We start from the raw sequence: 19,774 nt of genomic DNA, 5'->3' as shown, positions 1-19,774 counted from the left end.
TATCTAATTATGTAAATATTCTCTGCATGGTAACAACAAAAAGGCTTTCAATGTTAGTAATTCTTTAACAGTATGCTTGTTCATAGGTTCATAGGTTCATAGGTAGGTACTAGGCTATCAACCCTAGGGCCTATACAAGCCCAGCCAAAAAGGTACCCTGGCTTTTGCCACCCAATAAAATTATTTTCCTGTGCCACCGTCGAGCAGAGCCACAGAAGTGATCCCCGGGGTGAATTTCCTATTTCCATCCAATCATCAAGATTTTTCTTGAAGAGTGCTAATGAGGAGCTTTGTTTGATAAAGATAAGTAGTTTATTCCAGAGTATGGGAAGTCTCTGGTTAAGGAATCTATCCCTCCGGCATGTTCTGTTTATTGTGGTGACAAGGTTTGGGTCCCTAGAGCATGTAGCTCGGAGGAATTGGGATTTCTTTAAGTGGAGCATGTCTAACAACTCTGGGTTTGACATAGCTTTGTATGTTAGGCAGAGATCACCAATCAGCAGGCGATATGCGACGGAGTAAAGCTGGAGTTTTTTGAGATGTTCTGCATAGGGCATCTGTTTGAGGCCAGTAATCCTCTTTGTGAGGTATTTCTGTGGCCTTTGCAGTTGTAGATGTCTTGTGAGGTACATACTAAAAAGGGCGTTGTACTCTATAATGGGTCTAATGAGTGATGAGTAGAGGGGGAACAATGACCTCTTTTTTCTGGATGAGAAACCTTTTGTGATGAGGTGTGCCACATAGAAGGATTTCCTGACTACTGTGGTGATGTGATTATCAAAGGAAAGACTACTGTCCACCTGTGTCCCAAGGTCTCTTATCACACTTTCGGTGTTAAGTATACTACCGCTTATGTTGTAGTTCATGGGTACAGAGTTTTTACCAAAGGGGATGACAATGCCCTTTTTGGCAATGAGCTTGAGGCCATGGCTTTGACACCAGGCATCTGTCTCAGTGAGGCCCTTTTGTAGGATGTCCACATTGTTAGGAGTTTTGATTATGGGTCCGAGTTTGCAGTTATCTGTGAACTTCATTAGCCAAAGACCTTCTGTGCTAGCTGTACTTCAGAGAAGTAGATACCAAACAGGAGAGGACCCAGGACTGAACCTTGTGGTACTCCTCTTGTCACTGGTCTGTAGTCGGATTTGGAGTCTGCTACTTTCAAAGTGTGGGTTCTGTCAGTGAGCCAGTTAGCAACCCATCTTGTGACATTGGGATTTATACCTAGTTTAGTGAGCTTATCTATACTTCCAGAGTAGGGGATGGTGTTAAAAGCATTGGCAAAATCTAGATAGGCTGTGTGAACCACCTTACCCTCGTCTACAGCTTTGGTGACTGCTTCAAAGAAGTCTATCAGGTTTAGGAGACATGATCTGCCTTTTACAAACCTGAACTGGGTGGGGTCTAGAGTTTGGAGATTACCAATGTCTTTGTTTATACGTTCCCTCATGATATGTTCCATGGCCTTGCAGACCAGGCTCATCAGGCAAATGGGTCTGAAGTTCCTGGGGTCCGTGGTGGCTCCCCCTTGTGGAGTGGGATAACCGTCACTGTGCAGCATTCAGCAGGCACAAAGCCTGAGGTAAGGCTATGATTGAACATGGTACTTAGGTGGGGTGTCAGTTCGTTCTGTAGTTCATGTAGAACGCAGCCTGGGATGTTGTCTGGTCTCATGGATGCTGTGTTCTTGGCTTTGGAGAGTGTGTTTTTACCTGTGCAGCAATGATTACAGGAACTTTGCATTCTTCCGGCATAGAAATGGGCCCTTCAGGGGGTGTGAGGGGGGTAAATTTAGCACTGAACCTATCTGCCAGGATGTTGGCAATATCTGTCAGGTCTGTATATTTAGTGCCATTGTGCTGTAACTCAGAGCAGATCTGAGTGTTGCCATTGAGATTCCTGACAAAGCTATAGAATGCTTTGTGGTTGTCTTTAGAATCAGTGGTGATTTTGTTTTCATAACTAGCTTTGGAGGATTTTATCAGGGATCACAGCTTCTTACTGAGGCTGACCAGGGAGCTCCTCCACTCATGGGATTTTTACTCTCTTTTGTAACAGTTTCTTTCTTCTGTTGTACAGTTTGTTTATGACAGGGGACCACCATATTGGCTTCCTTTTTTTTGGAGGATAGCGTCTTGGTTCTGTTTGGGATAGCACAATCCATGCACTCGTTTAAGTGCTTATAAAGTGCAATTGTGTAGGATTCAGTAGTTGTAACTGTATAGTCCATCTGCATGGGTGTCATGAAGTTCACCACTTCTGTCTTAAGAAACATGAAGTTGGCTTTGGAGAAATTTTTTGTTAAATATTTTGTTAAAGATTACTTGCATCTTACAATCTCAGACAAGCTTACCTGATGGTCATTAAAGCATTGCTACTTAAACACAGAGCAATAGGCACTGCAACAACATGCATTTTTTGAATAATAAGAAGCATAAATCAACAGTATAAAAATATGACAGAAAACCAGAACATTTTGAAAAATCAAGGACAGTTGAAAACCACTATAGTGCTTGTGTCTACCTTGGATGGGGGGATACTCTACACATTTACACTGCATAACTGCTCCTTGCCTTGCTTGGACACATCCAGAGTCACTACATTGGGGAGTGGGCTGCAACAAGTATGTCACAATTAGAAATTTCTCTGGCTGACAGTAATGGCCCTGACACATTTGTCATACCTCTCAACCTCAGAGCAAGTAATCTGGAGAAAGCCATAAATAGAAGTGGGACAAAGGCCCAAAAATAAGGAAAATTTTTAAATATTGCTCTTATAAACTTAGAAAGATAATGGAATAGTAGATCTTGCATTAGTATGAATTTTCTGAAGGGTATGAAATCTGAAACTCAAATGTCTGTCATTATTTTCTAACTTCAGTCTTTAATGATTTACCACTAATTTTCCAGAAAACCACAATTTTATGAAAAATGGACCAAACATATGATGCAAAAATATAAAATAGCCATACAATACAGCTGGAAACCTACCAAAGAAGGGACACTTTTTTAATATTAGTACTGTTAAGTTGAGCAGCTGATAAAATAAGAGAATCTACATGCATTTCTGAAATAAAAGTAATCTATAACTCTGATTCTTACAATTATTTATTAATTGTAAACCCTCCACATTTTCTTCCAAAATTGCCATTTTGCGGAGGGATTATAGGGGGAGAGCAGCATTTTGTGCCAAAATCTGGGACAGTTGAGAGGTTTGGATATACCTAATTTTATAATGCGATTTATTTGCACGTACCTCTCAACCTCGTAAAGCAGAAAATCTGGACAAGGCCTAATATACTGGGGGAACATACACACAGTACTAAAATTGCTCTTGTATAAACTTAGACAGTAGATAGAATAACAGGCCTTGCTTTAGCATGCATTTTTCTGAAGGGTATGAAGTTTAAAACTCAATGTCTGTTATTGTTTACTGACTTCATTCCTAAATTATTTGACAGAAAACCACAATTTTTATGAGGACTAAACCAAAAATAATAAGCAAAAATCTATTCATTCTGCAAAAATCTGGAAGATGAGAGATATAGTGTAGCCGGGGCTGTCTTTGAGTTTGCTGCCCTTCCCTGTTCACAAAATCATGGTTGAATGTGGCCTCCCCCTTGCAGCCATTCCAATGTCCCATTACATGGCTATTTCACCCAATTTACCACAAGCACTGTAATGTGCATACTGCTTGATGATTTGGATTTAATTTAAAAGTTTTATTTTACATTTTACAGCACAAACACTAATAGACATCTGCTAAACAAAGCACTGCAGTCTCACAATGAAAATGGACTTAGCATTACTTCTCTGCCCTTGAAACTCACATTCATTGAAACAGCATTGAAACCCACATTCAAAGAAAATAGAGCTGACCATTGGCAGATAAAGTTAGCTTTGGGCTTTCAAATCATAGGCTACTTGCACACAAAACATACATGTGTTCTTTGATACATCTTCCTGATTGTATTAAATTATATTCCTTGTATAATACAGTACAGTTGTTAGAGAGCATTTTAAATTTGTTGTTTTGAACATTTTTCCAGTAAACAATAAATTTATTGTTTTGAACATTTTTCCAGTAAACAATGAAACAAAATGCATGCACCAATAATGACAAAACTGTCCAATTCAGAACATTTTCATCATAAAAGTCTATTCAAACTTCTACAATCCACCAGTATCAGTAAATATGCACAATTTCTGCAGAAATAAATCATTTAAATTCCACATTAAAGAGATCTGTAACTAATGAAGTAGTTGCTGCTAGCAAACAACTTTATATTGCATTGTTTCATCTACAAATAAAGTGCCTGTTACCCTTGCGGAATAAATTGCCTATATTACATTAAAAAAATATTGCAATAATATTGCAATATGGAATGGATGGCAAACTGATAACAGGTTCATAGTTACTAGGTATCCCTGCCAAAAAGGACATTCTCAGGACTGCAGCATCCACCCTGTTTTAAAGTACAACACAGTACAGCATCAACAATGCATCTACATACTGTGGGAGTAGAACCCACACCCTTCTGCATCAAAAGCAAGTGCACTACCTATTTTGCTATTAAAAATGCAATCAGACTCAGCATAAGCAGCACTAAACTTCTCTTCCACTGAAGCCCTCAGCTTCTTGCAAAATCTACTCATCACTCAACTGTATCTCTCAACTTTGCAGCACAAGAAATTTGGAAAAAGCCAAATTTTATTGGGGGGGGGCAAAGCCCACAAACCAGGGACACATTTTAAACATTGCTTGTATAATCCTTGAAAGTTGCTAGAATAAAATGCTGTGCTACCACTATGCATTTCACTGCCAAGTCTTAAACCCAATACCCTGTGTACTACAGTCAGAGGAAGATACCACTAAGCCAAATCAGCTGTTTTTTGAAAGACAGGAAAACTGAAACTTAAATGGCTATCATTTAATGAATTCAGTTCCCACCATAGCTCTCAGTCTCTTAGCACAAAACACCTGGACAAAGGCAATAATGGGGGAATACAGTCCCCAAAATAGGGACACATTTCAAATAATGATCTTATAAACTTAGAAACTTGCTAGAATAAAAGCTTTTGTGTTAGCATGTACTTTCTGAAAAATATGAAGTCTGAAATTCAAATGTCTGTCATTATTTAGTGAATTCAAAATCCAGAAAACACATACTTTATGCGGAACAGAACAAAACAAAAATATAAGGTAAGAATCTGAAGAGTTTTCACAAGTGGTGGTGCGTAGGGAATTCAGGCTCATGCTATCTGCACCCAAGGTATATGGTTTGAGCCTGAGTTTCTCTCTAGCCACCAGGTATATTTCCTGAGTTTCTTTCTAGCCACCAGGTATATTTAACTCAGGCATTTCACGCACACACACACACACACACACACACACACACACACACACACACACACACACACACACACACACACACACACACACACACACACACACACACACACACACACACACACACACACACGCACACACGCACACACACACACACACACACACAATTCTGAGTTTGGAGTCTGTCCCAGCTTCGTTTGAAATTCCTGCAGCAGCTTCAAAGTCACAACCCTCAAACGAGAACAAGCTATCCAGTCTAAGTTTGAAATACAAGTCCTTCCCATGAGAGCAAGCTAACTTGCAGATGTTGCAGTTTCATCCCCTTCCAGTCCTTCCAGTGAGAGCAAGCTATCCAGCCTGCAGATGTTGCAGTCCAATCCCCTTCCAGGCTATGCAGTTGTAACCAGATAGACTTCTGGGCATCTCTGCAGTCTGATGCCATCTTCCTTATCTGGACTGGTTAAACAGCAGTCCTGATTCCTGGAGTTCTGGGAATGCCGAGCATGCATGCATGGAGTTCCGGGACTCACTATCATTTTTTTTAATTTGTTTTTTCTTTTAATTTTACAGCAGTGGGGGGGGAGCTGCAGTCCTGTGGACCAATAGCACAAGCCGCCCCTGCCGCTCACTCACCCTCTACTTAAATATACAAACTCTGAGATCGCACCACAGTGGAGGAAATGGAAAAGTCCCAGCAATGGCCCAGTGATTTTTTTTCCCTGGGAAACAAATTGCTGTTCTGGCCAATCGACATTCTGTGATTTCGATTTTTGCAGTTCAACGTAAGAGCGTTCTCTGTTTCTAACCTTTGACTTCGAGATATAGACCCAAAGGTATGGAGTCCAGGTGCAGGAATGCAAACTTTCTACTGTACTCTGGTCTCATTAGGCCAGTCATTGACTATAATTCCTCTTTCAGTATCTAAATGTCCAAACACTTGTCGCAACTCAACACTTTTTCACTAAAAAAAAATCAAGGCCCTAAATTGTAAAAATATGTAGACCATCTAAAGCTTTGTCCCTCTTCTCAGCATCATATAAGATACTAAGAGGCAAACTCTGCCTTCCCTGTAGATTCTCAACAGACCTTATCCTGAAAGACCTATTATACATTTATAAGTCCAATGGTAGCATAAACACCAGATTAAGGAGTATTTCAATATCTTTTGCATCATAAACAAGATATATTTGAGGGAGAGATATGTATCACACAGAATACCACTTCTATGGAACCGTCTTCCACTTCACATAATGCAAAGTATTTCTTTTACTCTATTCAAATGCAGTTTGGATAATTGGATAGGGGGTCTATGACACTGGATCAAAAAGTCCTTTCATCGAACAGCTTTTAAATCAGAAATGCCATTAATAGAAGTCACTTTTGTGAGATTGTGGTACAGTGAAGATCGGAAAATTAGCCCTTTCCTCTGTAGTGCAATCATTGGAGTTGGTATATATATATTTAGCGGGGGGTGTCGGGGCGCAGCCCCCCCCCTCCCCAAAATCAACTTCTATTAACAGCATTTTTGGTTTAAAAGCCATTCAATGAAAGGGCTTTTCGATTACTTAATATAGACCCTTGGATAGGTAACCATAATGTAAAAGCTATAATCTATCCCTGAATTTAAGGCTAGGCTTCTTGAACTTATGAACCTATGGTGGAGGACAAGTAGAGTAAACAATATTGAAAAAATCTAAAATCTAAAATTTGGTAAATACTGACAAATTCAACATCATGCAAATCATAATTGCATATTTTTTTGCAGGGGCATCTGTTCTGCTGCTCTCCAAGGCACCCTCACCTCTGATATGTAAATAACCCACCTTTGAGGTCACACAAACTCAGATAAAAATTGAAACATGACAACACTGGAACTTGCCTTTACCATTTTCTCAGAGTAGTGTGACCTCAGAGAAACATTGCAACTCAGGTGTTGCCAATTCAACCAATGATGCAATAACACATAGAAATCATTTACTAACACTTGAAGGACAGTATAAAAGTTGACAAAATGCTACATAGCAACAAGTGATACAGCCCTCTACAATATGACCACCATTTAATTATATGTAATTGTATTAAATGCTGTATTTAATAACTAATATACTGTAAGCCTATTTGTATATAATAAAGGAAGGTAATTTTTGAATCTAAAAAGTGCTCATGTTGTATTACTGTTTATTAATATAGCTTTTCTTCCTAAGAACCCTTCTGTAAGTAGGCATTTCCCAATGCAGCTAATATGGTTAATAAAATATATACATGGGAAATTAATTTAGTCATTGAACCAGCATACTTCCGAGAAGGAAAACAAAGTCCTCCGAGAAAGTTCATACAGATACAGGAAAAGCATGCGATCTACACATAAACATTGTGTGTGTGTCTCTGTGTTTTTTGTCTGTGGGTGTGTGTGTGTCTGTATGCGTCTGTGTGCCATTGCACATAGATAAACACACACACACACACACACACACACACACACACACACACACACACACACACACACACACACGCACACACACACACACACACACACACACACACACACACACACACACACACACACACACACACACACACACACACACACACACACTCACTCACAGTGACCAGAAGACAGCAATTATCCCCAGACTTGTAAGGCACAATGCTCAACCACTCAACCACAATGCTGTATTATGTGGTAAGCCTTGTAATATGTGATGCTTGCTTCATTTTCATGTGGTTTTTATTATCATTATTATTATTATTTGTTATTTGTTATTTTTTTACTGTGATGTACTTCTAGTCTAGTAGGAAAGATATAAAGATTTTCAGGTCTGCTATCACTTGCCTGAGTCCCTTAAGATCAGCTTGACTTTCTTAGAATCCATTAAAGCTTATTAAATGTGATATGCAGTAGGTAAATTATTTATCTTTAAGTTTTCATTATCTATAACTTTACTACAGTCTGCAAAAAATAAATCTTTTAATAACACTTGCTAAGAGGAACACAGACAATTCTTTGCTGATGGTATCAATTGTGGGGTATTTAGAAGAAACAACGTGACTGACTTGTTGGATGTCATTGAAAATTTGACATGTTGCTTCTGGTCATATAGAACTTAGCTAATTAAAACTGTATTCATTTATTTATTGACATTTGTTTACCAGGAAAGTCCATTTGAACTATGCCCTTTATCAGTGGAAGACTGGGGAGAAAAGCTCCATTTGACAGACATCATGGACTTCATTTGCATTTTTTTCATCATTTACAGTCAGGTTCGTTACAAAACATTATTGTAGCCCAAGAAAGGAAAGAGGAGAGAAGGCAAAAGGAAGATAAAGGAGATGAGATGATGTGAAGAAGAGAGTTATGGCACCAATTCATATAGCTATATTTGCACCAGTTTAACCCAGGGCGGTGCAGGTGCAGAGACATTTATCTGTCTGATATTGCTTCAGTTGGCATTTAAAGTCTTTCAGGTTGCAGACTGTTCTTAAATGGAATGGGATGGTATTCCAGCTATTAGCAATGCAGTGTGAGTACAGAAAGTATCTTGCATTGCTGTTACATTTAATTATGGAGTATAATGATTTGTCAGTGGATCATAGAGGTCTCTTACTGGTGAAACATTGAATGCTAGAGTGAAGAGGTGGGAAATTTTCAGGGTTGTGCAGTAGTTTGAAGGTTGTAATTAACTGTGCACACAACAGAAAATTATTTAGTTTAAGCTGGTTTAGTTGTTTTAGAGAAAGGCAGTGATGTGAGCTTTATTATTGGCTGGTTGCAAATTTGGTACTTTATTGTAGCATTGTTCTAGTTTGGCTGGTAGAGAGGAGTTGAGAATGGTTAAGATATGAGAGGGATATAACGGGGTGGGAGTAGAAAAGAAGTGGCTATGTTTTGTCAGGCAGAGTCTTTAAGATTAAATTTTATTCTCTAGAGGCAGCCTAACATTTGGTGCATTGTCTTTATGGCTTGCTGAAGGTAGAGATCACATTTCTGGTGGTTGTCTGCAATCACACCTAATAGTTTGGTGCTGGATAGCACTTATATATCGGTCTTGTTGGATGACAGTATATTAAAGATTACTTTCTGGGAGGAGAGAGAGATGGAGGTGAACATTTTTTTTGTTTGTATTCAGCAGGAATTGTGAGTTGTTGAGCCAAGCTTCTATTGAAGAGAAACATTTCTTGGTAAGTGCTTGGAGCATTGATAGTGTCTTTGCATTGCATTATGGTGGCCTCTTTGGCTACTGCATTTAGGTCATTGATAAATAAGTTAAACAGTAGACAGTAGTGGTCCTAGGACAGATTATTGTGGGACTGTAATGGATATAAGAATGAAAGAAGAAAAATCATCTTACTGTTTCACTGCATGGGACTTATTAGTGAGGTAACTAAGAAATCAGTTAAGTGAGGAGGGTTATAGCCCATACTAAGAGTTTAGTTAGGAGTATTTGATGATTGAGTGTGTCAAATGTCATGTATAGAGCCAGAAATAGGGCTGAAGTTAGGAGACCTGAATTTCTATTGTAATTTACTATATCTGTGAACATTAGAATGACAGTGGTTATTTTGGAATTAGTTCTGAAACTGTGCTGCGAGGAAGAGAAGAGGTTATGGAAAGTAATATATGTAGTAAGTTGAGAATGAATATATATATTTCCAAGGTTTTAGATAAGGGTGAGAGAATGGTAATTGGTCTCCATTTTGTGATCTCAGTTGACAAGATGCTTTTATGGAGCAGTATGTAGAATTTTTTCCATAAGGTGGGAACATATTTTTATTGGATAGAGGGGTTTATTAGAACTGAGACAGGATATGCAAAGCTATCTGCAGCAAGTTTGAGACATTTAGTCAAATGAATTTCTAAATGGGTTATAGATTTAAGAGATTTGCTGGTTTATTTCTCTACTTCCTGGAGAAGACAGCAAGGGCTATGTTGGTTTACTGTTAATTTATCCACTGAATGTTAAAGTCAAGGCAAAGCAGTATTATCAATAAGATGGTATTGTTGAGCTTCTTAGTATCAATACTCTTAGTATACTAAAAATAAATAAGCTAATCTTATTAATATTTCTGCTACACAGATTCATGCTATTAAAATATTTTTAATGAATGCTACTGTTATAAACAAAAACACATCCTCATCATCGTGTTTGTTATTGTTTGAAATATACGTGGGAAGGGCTTGACTGAACAGCCACTGCTAATGTACAGGTATCATCACGTATCCATAACACCTTCAGCTTCACTATGGTTGCACATATTCCAGGCAGCTTCACTGTAAAATAGAGGGAAACCATAATGTTAGCAGGCTGTGTTGTTTTATGGTTAAAGCCAGACATGAACAGAAGCATTTGTAGTATTAGTCACCTTCCCTGCCCTTGCCTGAGTATGATATGGATGAGGGTGAAGCTCAGTGAGTTCAGGTCCACAAATTGAAGCTGATGGGTTGAATTTCACCATTAGAAATCACTAATGGTATCATTTGTATTAGTTTCCCTGCATATATTCAATGTTTTTGTGCTTTTCAGTTTTCTTAATGCTCTGTAGCCATGAAGCTAATATATTTAAGAAAGAAGTATATATTTAAATAAGGGTATTTCCCTAATATGGGGGTGCAGGGATCTTGCCTTCTTGCAAATCCATTTTTTTTGTTCCCTGGCACCATTCAGCTTTGACCACCATCTTGGTCAACTCTGTCACATGCTCCAACCTCCTCCGAGTAGTTCCTGATATGAGGGAAGTAGACTTGGAAATACTCAACACCACTAGTGTTACTCCCACCTGAGGCTATCATTGATGGTGTAAGAAGGAGGCACTGTGCAGAGCCAGAGCTGACAGCATCATCTGTGCTGACCAGCTTGACAAGACTTTTCCTAAACCCTACTTCTTTCCAGCCTGCTGATGTTTTTATACTTTATTCTTAGTGGTCAAACAGACGTGGCCTGTGAGGACATGACTGTACCAAGCTGTACAGCAGCCATGCCTCCTCAGCCATCACACGTACCTATCCTGGTAACCTAAGTTCAAGTCTCTACTAGGGTTCAAAGAGAAATTCAGCTTCAGTAGCCCCCCCCCCCTTGATGGTTATACCCAAGCGCCCTGCTAGCTCTCTCAGAAGCCTGAGATGTTAAATCAATCCTGAGACACCAGAGCTGTAATCAAGGCATTATTTCATTGTATCAACAGAGGTGCTGCAAAAAAGTTAATTTACTTTTTTATTGATTATTTTTATTTTGTGGCCTCAGTGAGTCCTTGACTGGCTTGCTTAATCCAGTTATAGACTTGACCCAGACATTGGCCAGTAATTTGAAGTACAGCCCAAAACTCAGAGGTAATAAATATTACTATCACATAGTAAGACTGTCACATATTGATGTGGAAAAATGCAAGACCTTTCTTTGTTCTTCATTAGCTGGAAGATATCTACTTGACGATGGATAGGCAAAAGCATAAATTCACTAAAGTTTACTACAATCAGCCTGTGAAAAACTATCCAGTGAATCTTTTTAACAAATATTTTATAAATTGAAAAAATGCAGGTGTAGATACTGAAATAAATAAATATGTTCTCATACACTCATAACCAAATAGCCTACTCTAACGCTATACTGCATTAGCTGTGAGTGTGACTGATATCAGAAAGATTTAATGAAAAAGATTATGATAATTTCTTATTACCAAAGCTGATGCTGGACAGTTTCCATGAAAACAAACAAAAAATATAAATTACTAACATTATTTCTTTTGGGGATGGGTAGCTATAGCTTTCAACTTTTTTGCTCAAGAATCAGGGACAAAGCCAAATATAATAGGGAGACAGGCAAGTTTTAACTATTACTTTAATTGACTTAAAATATGAATAGAACAACAGGATGTGTTGTTTATGAATAATAACAAATCTGAAACTCCAATGTGTGGCATTACTGGCTATTATCATTGGTGATTTATGAGAGAAATATGAGGGACATGGCAAAAACATGAGGTAAAGTCATGGACATTCTGGAAAATCGGAGATAGTTAAGAGGTATGGTCCCAAAAGGCAAGCCAGTTTGTAAAAATAAGCAAATAAAAAGCATTGCTTTTGCTTGTGAAGGTGATTGTGCAAGACAGTCTAAAACATCACATAATTAAGTTAAAGTTATCATATGCTTATTACAGAGGATTTTAAACAGGTCAGAAATCATACCCTGTTTGTTCAGCACAAGGATGTCAAGAAATTCTTGCTTTGATCAATGAAATCTGATCATAATTATTTCTTGTGCATCAAGCCAAGAAAATTGTAGCACCAGTGAAGTGTTGTACTGCACCTATGAAAGCTGGCTGTAACACACTTAACAATGCCACACAATGAGTGGCCATCACTGAAGACATGTATGAAGCATAAATCTTTAAAAGCTTTAAGCATATCAATTTTTTAAGGTTAAATGAAGTGTGCAATAGATTTTTGCACTTTTGTGTGATGACCTGGAGCCTGACTAGTGTTAATACTGTCTGCTAAGGTCATCTGTCCACTTACTAGAGCTAACACCCTAGTGGAATACAAGAACTTAACAGTGGTGAGGGGCGTGTAACAACAACTTGTTAAATACCTTTCTGATGTCAGAAAGAATGCTTACCAATGATTTTGGAAAGCAATTGCAATGAATGTATCATGATATATTTGGAAGTGAGAGGCTACAGTTTAGGATGTAGCTACTTCTTAAATTTGGTTTGCTTATATAAAAGCTTTTTTTTTCATCTATATTTATCACCTGTGTATTTTCTTCTCCTTATGTAAGCAATGTAACAACCAAGGGACAAGAACAGTAACTTGTCCCACAGAAGATAGTGTAGATGAATTGTTCTTTCATACTTCAGCTGTTATTCTTTGGGTGAGGCTAATCACCTGATCTATGTTATTGATTAAATGCATGCTGCTGATGTTGTTAATCACACAGGCTGCACAACATAATAGTTCATACATGGAAGACAAAATCTGTTCCTCTTTGTCAGTGACATTAGTTAGCTAAAGAGGTCTTGGATATCAGACCTCTAAAACAAACAAGAACATGTCACTTCTTATGTAGGATATAGTCCAGTCCCAACAATTTGGTTCTGCCAGGGTCTTCTCAGCCAGAAAATGTGACCAGTGGTTAAGTATTAGCATGTTAAAGAAGAAATTGTGTTTGTTCAATAGAATTTACTGAACTTTGAAAACAGCAAGTTGAAAAAAAAGTTGAAATGGGTTTGTGGTAGAGCAAGCAATAATGGAAAAATTGAGAAATTAAGAGTCACAATAAAGAATTGACTATTTAAGAATACATATGGTATACACCATTCAGTATGATGTGGGCATACAGAAAACAAAGTTAAGGGGTACTTCTATGAATGCTATAGAAGAGCAGCTGCAGATTGGGCATTCCTTTAGTGATAGTCTGAAAATTTCACACTGTGCTACTGGTTCTTCATATATATATCTAGGTTCAAAAGAAAGCACTAATTTGCACTGGGAGATAAATAGACATTTTATTCTCTAGTAAACGTGTTGTGTGTCATTCCAAAAATAATCAGAGGGGATAAGGTAAGTACGAATCTTATTCATTGGTTATTCAAGCAAAAACCCAAAAAGAATCATGCAGTGATCTACACTAACCAGACTTGATTGCATTACAAATTAAATAATTGTATTTCTCAGTATTTACTTAATTTAAAAGACTGTACCTCAAAATTTAAACAGAGACTCCATGGATTGAACAGTACTATTTTTTTTCCTAGGTTGACATGCTATTACGACATAACATCCATCCAAAAAGCTTGCCTGCAATGTCAGCCATTGTGATTTTCAATGACACCGTTCTGTGGACGGGTAACTTTGGGAAACGAAATGGATCAGATAATTTCTCCTTGCCACCTAATGAATATACTATTTACAGGTACAGGTGTTTTAAATTTACTTGAAAATAATAATTAGATGCACATGTATTACTGATTCCAGGTATAATTAAAGGGCACAAGAAATTTTACTAATTTTTGTCAAATCCTATACAAAACAAATCTATGCAAGTATACCTCACAACTTCTTTGTTCAAGAATTCTGGACAAAGCCAAAATAATGAGGGGACAAAGGCCCCAAATCAGGGGAAAATTTTAAAGATTAATTTAGTTTGCTTAAAGAATTAGTAGGAAAAACAGGATTTGCACCAACATGCACTTTCCAAACAATAAGAAGATAAAATGCAAATGTATGGCATTACTGATTGACTGAAATCCTCAGTAATTTACTAGAAAATCAAGATTTTTATGAGGGACAGAGCAAAAATACAATGCAAAATGAGGGACCTTCTGCAAAATCAGACAAAGTTGAGAAGTTTGTATCAAAGTCAAAACGAGATTCAAAATGAGATTTACAGCTTTGTAGGTCGCTGCAGTAACCAATAACATATAATGGCTTTCAATTCACTACTAAGCTCGGACTGATTTCTACATGTGAGTTTGGCAAACAACAAGTAAAGATACTTTATACTTATATCTATGTTTATAGTTAAGAATGACAATCCACAGTGCAACATTGTTTTTTTTAAGGGTGCACATTTGATGACATTGGCACAACAATTTATGCATCAGTCCTGTCTGGAAATATTTTAAAAAACAGAATTTATGTCTGTAGGACCATGTCACTATACTTGGTATCCTATGGACTACTAAGAGGTGACATGTGTCTGGCAGACAAGGCATTATCTGACTCAGTTCTGATAAATGTATTGTACATCAGCAAGTCAAAAAGCATCAGGAATACTCAGTCTAGGGATCTAGACCTCTTCTACAACATCAACAGACTGGTTTGGAGGGTCAGCTATATCTCACAGAAGATACCACTGATCTGGAACAGACTCCCCATCCACATAAAACAAAGTTTATCCCTGTCCATATTCAAGTGCAGCTGGGAATCAATGGAAGGGAAACAGAAAATTCATCCCACGACTGCCCCCTGTACTACTAATGGACAGAGGCAGCTTCTAAATGTTTTATCACATGCATGGGTCCCCTTAAATTATCTATGGTATAATGCCAGTTATTTTTATTACTGGTAATATATAATTATCGACTATGGGAAAGGTAAGGCCAATCTTAATTCGAGCATGAAAAAAGCTAGGCTTAAAATGGTCCACAAGGGCAGCTAGCCAAGTACTTACCTATGAACCTATATGTGTGTTGTAAGGATGTTAGATATTGTTATCTGTGCAAGCATGACTGGCTGAAGTTTTGTAAATAAGATAGATAATTCTATATTACCATGTGTGACATATGCCAGCTTGACTAGCTATAATTTTGTAAATAAGTTTATGTCTTTTGATTATTACTCTGATTTATGCAAGATGTTTGAATGCCAACCAGTGTTCTTCTGGCTGACCAAATGTAGTTTTTTTTTTTTTTAAAGAGAGTTCTGAATATATGTTATGCCAGAGTCAGCTTAACTAGATATGATGTCATTGTGTGCCAGGGCTGGGAGAATAGAATTTTCACTGCAGCTGTTTATTTACTTTTCAAAGTCTGACATGAGAGAGTAGAATTCTCATAACAGCTTCCTGTTACTTAAAAAAATAAAAAAATTGCTATAAAAGCAGGTTCTGAGTCAATTATTCAGCAGTTGTTTTCCAGAGCTGTTTGTTAGTAACAGTCCAGTTGTTTCCAGAGTTGTTGTTCCAGTCACTGAGGACAAACAACAGCCTGGAATGTGGACATACTTCCTCATCTTACCTTGCAGAAGTAAGGGTTTAATCTTGCCTTGCTGAGTTTTTTAGATTAGATAGGGACAGTTAATCTTCAGATAGTCAAAGAACTACAGCTAGTTAGTTAGATGTTTCCTAAAATCAATGTGAGATCTAGCCTATAGTATTATTTTCATATTTCCTGTGTGTGTGAAACTCTGTTGTTTATTGGAATCAGTTATTTAGTATTTGCATGTTTTAAATATTTATGTTTATTATTAAATGTTTTACTACTTCTCATTGTGGCTGATTATTTAGCGAATATTTTTAATAACTTGAGAGTGTTAATCCTTATTGTGATGTCACTCTGAAAAGCCTTACTGCTTGGGGTACATGCTACCATTTATTTCAATATATATTTCACCCAAAATAATTTAAAACCTCTTTTGAAGGGTATTGTGATATTTGACTGGTGGCAGCCTATTACCTTTTAACTTGTGCAAAGAAACGCAGCAGGTAAATCTGTGTCAGTCTTTTCCAAGAGTGTGTGTATGTGTGAATATCAGACATTTAAGAGTGAGTGTGTCAGATACCTAGAACTGGGGCACAGTGTTCTGCAGTGGTTAGTGTGGAGACTTATTTGGGGACCTGAAGTGAAGCATATAGTTCAGTCCCAGGATTTAGATCATGTTCCCGGTGTACTCTTAGGGGAAATTGTATATTTCTATCCCTGCTTTTAATGACACTCCCTTACTGGAGACAGTGGTGAGGATTGAGACTCCTTAGTTGCTGCCCCAGAGTAAAGAGGGCTCTATACACACACACACACACACACACACACACACACACACACACACACACACACACACACACACACACGCACACAAGAGTTCCGTTTGTCTGGTTGATGATTAATTTGGTCAACAGGTGGAAATGCTGCACTTTTTGGCTGTGCATCCTGTTTATCAAACTAACATTTTGTTGGTTGTGTGTTTCACTGAAAGAGGTAAGAGGGATGTACAGTAAGTATGTGTGTGTTTTGCAAATGTGTATGGTTTAGGATTAGAGTAAGGGTTAGGTAAGGAGATAGATTAAGCATGTGGGATTGTGAATGTATCGGGTTAAATTAGATTATAGATTTATTGTGTGTGTGTGTGTGTGTGTGTGTGTGTGTGTGTGTGTGTGTGTGTGTGTGTGTGTGTGTGTGTGTGTGTGTGTGTGTGTGTGTGTGTGTGTGTGTGTGTGTGTGTGTGTATGTACATGGTGAGTGTTCTGAGCTGTCTTGTGTAGTGGTAGTCTTATGGGAAGGGGCTTTTTTAATTTAAGATTCAGGTTATTGTTAAGAGCAGTGTTAGGATTACAGTTAGCACATGCTATTAAAATGAAGCAGGGGAGCTAAACATGCAAATGACAAAGTCTGCTAAACTTAAAATATAAGGGTACTCTAAGTGAAAAAGCAAATTTTCTGGAAATAACACAATTAAACAAAGCATGCAATAGAAGAGATTTAGTAACAGCCAGCAGCTGTCATCTTGCCTTTTACCTTTACTTTTTCTAGCTTAATTTTAATAGAAAAATAAATTATCGTGTCACTTCCTGTGCTGCATATTTAGTGTTTTGCCATGACAGTTTAGAAATGGATGATACTACAATCAGATTTATGTTTGTGTATGTTGATATTTAACTTTGCTTACTTTACAAACTGGAGTAAAATGTGTTTTTATTTTGGCATAATGTTTAAGGTGTTTACCTCAGAGACAAAAGGTACAAGGTTTGATTTTCATCTTCAAAGGAAAACTGGCTAGGCTTAAAATGCCTTGCAATAGCAACTAGTCTATGCTTACCTATAAATCTATGAATCTATTAACCATCTAACCACAAGACCAAAACATCTATTCTAATATAGATTACAAAAATTAAACTGAGCAGTTTTAGATGATGATAAAGTTTGCCTTCTTTTTATATCCTGTAATTCAAGATGCAACAATTAATATTATCACCCATCATTCACGTAACAATTTGGGACAACAGCAGAAAACATAATTCTCAGAAAGTATGCCTATTTCCATTATATAACAGGCTACCAAATGTAGAGAGTTACTCATAAAATTAAATGCTATTTTATAAATCTTAATTTTATGCAGAATATCTCAATAAATCTTGAGTTCTTCAATACCTTTTTTGGACTTTTTTTGGTGTTTCAGATAACATCTTTGGCTCACACTGTACACAGTGATATGTGTTACATGCCACGCTATCCATATTATTTACTGTAAAACAATAGAAAAATCCATTGAGATTGTCATATATAAGAGATTTATAAGAGTACATGAGTACACACACACACACACACACACACACACACGCACGCACGCACGCACGCACGCACACACACACACACACACACACACACACACACACACACACACACACACACTACAATGTTAATAGTTTTGACATTATGGTTTATATTCATAGTTTGCACAAATGTGGTAGGAGTATTCCTGATGCTTACAAATGAATGTAGCAAAGGAGTGATTCATAGAGGCCATTTACACTAATGCAAAAGTCTTAAAAATAATGAGATGCAAATGAGAAATGCAGAAAAGCGTAGTATGCTAATGAGGCAGCTTTGTAATTTATTAATTGACATCCCTGCAGTACACACATCCGTTATTAAAAATGATACTTTAACTTTGTTATTAGAGTTGCAATTTGCAAACTTGTTTCTCCAAGTATGTACAAGCACTTTCTTGACACAGAAGTAAATTATTTCCCCTAGTAACCCCTTCATTAGTTTGTACTAAGTATGTGCAAGCACTAAAATGACACAATAAATTATTCTGACCAGCATACCTCTCAACCTCTTAGAGCAAGAAATCTGCACAAAGCAATAAGTAAAAGTGGGACAAACACCAAAAAATAGGGACACTTTTTAAACATTTCTCTTATAAACTTAGAAAGTTAATAGAATAACAGGTTTTGCATTAGCATGAATTTTTTGAAGTGCATGAAGTCCAAAACTCAAATGTCTGTCATTATTTTCTAACTTCAGTGTTTAATGATTTGCTGCTTATTTGCCAGAAAACCACAATTTTATGAAACATGGACCAAAAATATAAGGCAAAAATCTGGACATTCTGGAAAAATCTGTATAGTTGAGAGGTATGCTGACCATTGATCACTTCAGCAGTCTGACCATGTGTGCACAAGCAATTCCCTGATACACAAATGAATGATTTCACCAAGCAACCCCCTTCAAGAGTATCTCTAGGTATGCACAAGCACTAAAATGTAACATTCACCCAAGCAACCACTTTCAGTAAAATGTTCAGGTATGCACAAGTACCAAAATGAAACATTTCCCCAAGGGATCCCTTCAGTAACTTTCTTGGAATGGACAAGCACCAAAATGAAACATTTTTCCAAATGACCCATTCAGTAATATATCCAGGTGTGCACAAGAACCAAAAAGAAACATTTACCCAAGTGACCTCTTCAGTAAAAATGTCCAAGTATACAGAAGCACCAAGTGATCTCCCTTCACTTCTCCATATTCTCTAAAAAAACTGCTGCTTACTGACATAGGTTCAGGACTATTTACATGCTTAGAATGCAATTGAGCTCATTATAGATTCATGTCTATGACTCGATCTCATACGCATACATGTAAAGCCACTTAAAAACTGTCCCCCTATCACTTATATATTAAGCATGTTATGTTTTTGCGATGGAGGGGGGAC

General features: G+C 37.3%; 1 protein-coding gene across 1 annotated transcript in view; it reads left to right on the top strand.

Annotated features, from left to right (window-relative positions):
- The window catches only part of LACTBL1 (lactamase beta like 1), a 530,471-nt gene that overhangs the window by 103,712 nt on the left and 406,985 nt on the right, over window positions 1-19,774 (top strand). Inside the window, exon 2 of the mRNA XM_044060438.1 lies at window positions 14,098-14,255. Within this exon, the coding sequence (XP_043916373.1) occupies window positions 14,098-14,255 (158 nt within the window). The remainder of the gene's footprint in view (window positions 1-14,097; window positions 14,256-19,774) is intronic.

This window comes from Protopterus annectens, chromosome 2.part0 (genome assembly GCF_019279795.1).
Source record: "Protopterus annectens isolate FY-2018-M chromosome 2.part0, PAN1.0, whole genome shotgun sequence".
Taxonomy (NCBI): Eukaryota; Metazoa; Chordata; order Ceratodontiformes; family Protopteridae; genus Protopterus; species Protopterus annectens.
This window is presented reverse-complemented; position numbering and strand designations above follow the sequence as displayed.